Source organism: Hypanus sabinus, chromosome 7, assembly GCF_030144855.1.
Source record: "Hypanus sabinus isolate sHypSab1 chromosome 7, sHypSab1.hap1, whole genome shotgun sequence".
Classification (NCBI taxonomy): domain Eukaryota; kingdom Metazoa; phylum Chordata; class Chondrichthyes; order Myliobatiformes; family Dasyatidae; genus Hypanus; species Hypanus sabinus.
The window spans coordinates 102,706,316-102,712,371 of NC_082712.1; the positions used below are offsets into that span (position 1 = coordinate 102,706,316).

At 47.5% G+C, this 6,056-nt stretch overlaps 1 protein-coding gene across 1 annotated transcript in view; it reads left to right on the forward strand.

The window, feature by feature from the left end:
- Nucleotides 1-4,386, forward strand: part of polr2a (RNA polymerase II subunit A) — a 50,407-nt gene extending 46,021 nt beyond the window's left edge. The window contains exons 26-29 of the mRNA XM_059975320.1: nucleotides 920-1,106; nucleotides 1,390-1,503; nucleotides 2,119-2,268; nucleotides 2,430-4,386. Coding sequence (XP_059831303.1) covers nucleotides 920-1,106; nucleotides 1,390-1,503; nucleotides 2,119-2,268; nucleotides 2,430-3,544 — 1,566 coding nt within the window. The 3' untranslated portion in view covers nucleotides 3,545-4,386. The remainder of the gene's footprint in view (nucleotides 1-919; nucleotides 1,107-1,389; nucleotides 1,504-2,118; nucleotides 2,269-2,429) is intronic.
- The last annotated feature ends 1,670 nt before the right edge of the window (nucleotides 4,387-6,056 follow it).

Below are 6,056 nucleotides of genomic sequence, written 5' to 3' on the forward strand. Positions count from 1 at the left end.
TTGCAGTATCAAGGGAGGGCTGCCTTAGCTTTGAAATAGGGTGAGAGAGGGATGACTCGCGGGTGGAGTGAGGCAGCACCACCTTGCCACTGGAGGAGGGTGAAGGGGGCTCTGTGGCTCTAATGAGCAGGAGTGTTGCAGTGGGTAGGATGGGCCTTGGGGCAGTGTTCCTTTGACCACCTCATTTTTGGGTGACCCAATCATTAGCGGGAGCGCATTGTGCTGAAGCAACTTGTATCAAAAACACTGGAAGACCAATCACAAATGAGAAAATCTGTAGATGTTGGAAATCCAAGCAACACACACACAATGCTGGAAGCCAGTCCCTATGTTTTTGGGCTGAGACCCTTCATCAGGATTGAATTAAAAAAGAGAGACTCTGGTCTCAGCCTGAAGCTGTTTAATTCCCCATCTTAGATACTACCTAACTTGCTGAGTTCTGCCAGCATCTCTTTCTGCATCTGTGTTTACAATGGAAGCTTTTTGGTGGTTGAGAGTGGGTGGGTCATAGAGCACTACAGCACAGAAGTCTGTACCTGGACTGTAGCCCACCTGTGTTCGAATCCAGGCTAGTCTTACATGCTGCAATCAAATCCACATCCACTGACATCTCGTCCCACACTTACCACCCTCTGAGCAAAGGCTCTCCCTAAATATTTCACTGTTTACCATTAAACCCATGACCCCTAGTTCTAGTCTCACCCAGCCTCAGTAAGAAAACCCTGCTGGCACTTACACTACCCCTCTATCAAACCTCCCTTCCTTCTCTTGTGTTCCAGGGAATGAAGTCCTAACTTATTCAACCTTTCACTTTCACTCAGGAACATTCCCACTTTCTGTACTCAAGACTAGTGTGTCTTCATAAATGTTTATGACCCACCCACTCCAGTAACCCTGGTCGGCCTGTGTCTGCCCTCAGGTGGATGTCCTGATGGAGGCTTCGGCCCATGGTGAGATGGACCCCATGAAAGGGGTGTCTGAGAACATCATGCTAGGGCAGCTGGCTCCTGCGGGCACCGGTGCCTTCGACTTACTGCTAGACGCTGAGAAGTGCAAGTACGGCATGGAGATCCCCACCAACATCGGCGGGCTGGGGATTGGAGGACGTGAGTACTGTGAACTATCTGGTGCAGGCACTGGAGGAGAGAGCATGTGAGGGGTGGGGGTGGAAAGGAGAGGAGGGGAGATTGGAGAGCTGTGTGATGGTGCCAGTGTGATGAACCAAGAGCATTTCATAAATATTATGAATTTATGAAATATTAGTATCCAAGATCTTAACACAGCAATGGGCTCTGGCCTCAATTGCACAGCTTGCATTGCATTCCTGAACTGTTGCTGTCGATACAATGTTATGATATATAAAGCTAATCTTTAATTTTGTTTTCCCAGCCACTGGGATGTTCTTTGGCTCTGCTCCCAGCCCAATGGGAGGGATGTCTCCAGCCATGACTCCGTGGAACCAGGGAGCCACTCCTGCGTATGGAGCCTGGTCACCGAGTGTGGGTGAGTGTTAAGACCATGGTAAGAAGGCAAACTCTCTTACCTTCACCCCGTAATACTTTGCTCTTACTAATCAAGAACCTGTTAACCTCCCCTTTCATACATTCAGTGAGTTTGCATTCACAATAGTCTGTGGCAACGATTCCACAGATTCGCTACCCTCTGGCTAAAGAAACTCCTTTTCTGTTCCAAGGGGATGTCCTTGCATTCTGAACCTGTGTCCTCGGGGCCTTGACTTGACACTAAAGGGAATGTCCTCACACATCTGTTCTATTGAGGCCTTTGGATATTCGATAGATTTCAGTGAGATCCCCACCACCCCTTCTTCTAAACTCTAGTGAGTACAGGCCCAGAGCCAGCAAACCCTCGTGTTAACCCTTTCATTCCCAGGATCATTTGCATAATCCTCCTTTGGACCAGCTCATTCTTAGATGAGGGGCCCTAAACTGCTCCCAATACAGCCTGACCAATCCTTAGAAAGCCTCGGAATCACATTTATATTCTAGCCCTCTGGAAATGAACTAATTCCCTGCGTGCATGTTTGACACTGTTACACAACTAAGTGTGCTGGCCCTCTGCTTGCACTGTGATCATGTGATTGTGTTTTTTGTGTTTCAGGTAGTGGGATGACTCCGGGAGCTGCTGGCTTCTCTCCCAGCGCAGCTTCTGATGCCAGCGGATTCAGTCCGGGATACTCTCCAGCCTGGTCCCCAACCCCTGGATCACCGGGGTCCCCCGGGCCCTCCAGTCCCTACATCCCATCACCAGGTCAGTACCACCCATAGGGCTCTCCTCTGAATATTGACTGCTTCTTCCCCTCCATAGATGCTGCCCGACTTGAGTTGCTCCTGTGTGTGTGAGTGTTACTCTGAATTTACAACATCTGCAGAATCTCTTGTTTATAATCTTTTTTTACTCCTTTTCACCAGGAGGGGCAATGTCCCCCAGCTACTCGCCAACCTCTCCTGCCTATGAGCCAAGGTCTCCGGGCGGTTACACCCCGCAGAGCCCCAGCTACTCGCCAACGTCCCCCTCCTACTCCCCCACCTCACCCTCCTACTCTCCCACCAGTCCAAACTACTCCCCCACCTCGCCCTCCTACTCTCCCACCAGCCCCAGTTACAGCCCCACCTCTCCCAGTTACAGCCCCACCAGCCCCTCCTACTCTCCCACCTCGCCTTCTTACTCTCCAACATCACCTTCCTACTCTCCCACCTCACCAAGCTACTCTCCTACCTCGCCCAGCTACTCACCCACCTCACCCAGCTACTCGCCCACTTCTCCTTCCTACTCTCCTACATCGCCCTCCTATTCTCCTACGTCACCCTCCTATTCGCCCACATCACCCTCTTACTCCCCGACAAGCCCAAGCTATTCTCCCACCTCACCCAACTACACTCCCACCTCACCCAACTACAGCCCCACTTCTCCAAGTTACAGCCCCACCTCACCCAGCTACACTCCTACCTCTCCCAATTACAGCCCCACCTCACCCAGCTATAGCCCCACATCACCCAGTTACAGCCCCACCTCACCCAGCTACTCTCCTTCCAGCCCTCGCTACACACCCCAGTCCCCCACGTACACACCCAGCTCTCCCAGCTACAGCCCCAGCAGCCCAAGCTACTCCCCGACCAGTCCCAAGTACTCTCCCACCAGTCCCTCCTACAGCCCTAGCTCTCCGGAGTACACCCCCACCTCTCCCAAGTACAGCCCTACTAGTCCCAAGTACTCGCCCACTTCCCCAAAATACTCTCCCACCTCTCCCACATACTCGCCCACAACCCCCAAGTATTCACCCACCAGCCCTACTTACTCACCTACCTCCCCCGTGTACACCCCCACCTCCCCAAAGTACTCGCCCACCTCACCCACCTACTCGCCCACTTCCCCAAAGTACTCGCCCACTTCTCCCACCTACTCACCCACCAGCCCCAAGGGCTCCACCTACTCACCCACCTCCCCTGGTTACAGCCCCACCTCCCCCACATACAGCCTCACCAGCCCTGCCATCAGTCCAGAGGACAGCGACGAGGAGAACTAAAGGAGCGAGGGAGGGGAGAGTGAGCCAGCAAGCCATGCCCTCTGCCATGTGTACACGGACTATGCCAGGCTCCTCTCCTTGGCACACGTCTTCTTGGACGTGAACTCGTCTTTTATACTGACGTTGCGGGATAGAAATGGAGGAACAATGAATTTCTGGAAGGATTTTTAACAACCAAGAAGATTTGGAATGAATGGAAATTCAAACTGTACAATTTGAATATGTATATTTTTTGGACCTTTTTCAATTGCGGGTGCATTAATGGGTTTTAATTGAAGGTTTCGGTCAACCTTTTTTCTTTTTCCTGCTTTAATGCACCAGGATGTGTGAATTTCATTTTTTTGGAAATGACTCTACTGAACTTGTTTGTGGGCCTTCCTGGTACCCCAAGGGCAACAGGCTGGCTTTGTCTGTCAAGCCGAACTGATTTATTTATACAATGTGATTTGAGCTTTAAGGACATCAGCTATGAGAGACTTCATTCTATCTGGAAAGAAGCTGCTCATGGGGGATGGTGGGTACAGTAGCTCAGATGATGGCTGGAAGAAGTCCCTCCCTTCCACACCTCTGCAGTGTAGTTAGAGGTGGGTCCTTTTGGTTTTTTTGAGGATAATGTGAGGGAGGGGTGAGTTGGTTTTTCTTAACCATCAAACTGTAAATCCTGTGACTTCAGCTGTACAAAGTTGGGTGGGAGGGTGGCTGGGGGCTAAGAAAGTGATTTAATAAGCAGCACCAATCAGCTGCTAGTTTGTGTACAGATCATTTACTAGTCTTTTTCTGGTTTTCTCTTTGGAAATGTTGAAAAAGTGCTTAACAATAAAAGTTTTACTAATTTTTGTGGAGTTCTGGACTGCTGTTCCTATTTTCTACAAAATGTACTTTCTGAAATGTCATTTGTCATTTCGTGGTTTATAGTGTCAATGTTCAAAACACTTGGTCACGGGGACATTCGTATTCAACCCATACCATAAAAATTAGCTTTTAGCAGCAGCAGGACAATGTATGACAAACAGCAGTTAAACCTCACAATTGCAATACAGTAGGAGATACAGATGTCCGCTGTCCACTTGAGGCTGAAGAAGGCTGCTTATCCTGTGGTGGAAGGATGTGTGTGTCAGTGTGACAAAGCTTGTTTTGCTGGTATTATTTCGTGCATTGTATTGTTCTGCCAAACAAGTGAACATGCTATGTTGGTGCCAGAATGTGGGCTCTCCACCACTTCATTGAGTGTGTTGCTTCTGAATGTAGAAAAACATAGAAAACATAACAGCACAATACAGGCCCTTCAGCCCACAAAGCTGTGCCAAACATGTCCCTACCTTAGAACTACCTCGGCTTTACCCATAACCCTCTTTTTTTAAGCTCCATGTAGCCATCCAGGACTCTCTTAAAAGACCCTATCATTTCCGCCTCCACCACCACCACTGGCAGCCCATTCCACACACTCAACACTCTACGTTTTTTTAAAAAAAAACTTACCCCTGACATCTCCTCTGTACCAACTTCCAAGTAAATGACGCATTCCACTATGTCCACGTACATGTGAACTTCAGTTCTGAATGCCCTTTTAATGTTTGCACGATTTGTGGGTTTTTTTCATGCATGTTGGGTGTTTGGCCTATATTTTTAATAGGATCTGTTGGATTCCTTTGTTTTGTGGCTGCAAAGAGACAAATATCAAAGTTGTATAAAGTATAATACTTTTATAATGTACTTTGAACTTTGAAACTGAAGTCCCACACCACCAGGTTCAAGTACAGCAACTTATCCAACTTTATTCTTGAACCACTAGGCACTAAAACAGACTTTGCTTTTTCTTGTACAGTGTATAATTTGTTCTTGTCAGTGCTCCAATACTATGTACCTGTGCTACTGTAGATGCAGTTCTCATTGCCCCTGTGCATACATGCATATGGCAATAAGTTCTATTTTATTAGAAGCTATTTAGAAATCACACCAAGTAAATAATGATACATGTACGTAGAGTGTGGAAAAGCTAGGGGAGACTCTAAGATTAATGAGATTATCTGTCACATGTACAGTGCCTATAAAAGAGTATTTGCCCCTCTAAGTTTTCATGTTTTAATGTTTTTACAACATTGAATCAGAGGATGTAATTTGGGTTTTTTGATACAGATCAACAGAAAAGTCTCAGGTCAAATGATTTTCTACAAACTTATCTAAATGCATTACAATTGCTAAACACAAAATAATTGATTGCATAATTACCATCCTTGAGTAAGTATTTAGTAGATACACTTTGGCAGCATTTACAGCCTTGAGTCTCTGGATAGGTCTGCATCAGCTTTACACATACCCTCTCCCCTTTCTTTACAAAACTGCTCGAGATATTGTCAAATTGCATGGAGATCATGAGTGAACAGCCTTTTCAAGTCCAGCCACAAATTCTCAATGGGATTGAGGACTGGATTCTGACCTGGCCTTTCCAGGACATTAATGCTGTTGTTCTTAAGCCATTCCTGTGTTATAGCTTTGGCTTTATGCTTAGGGT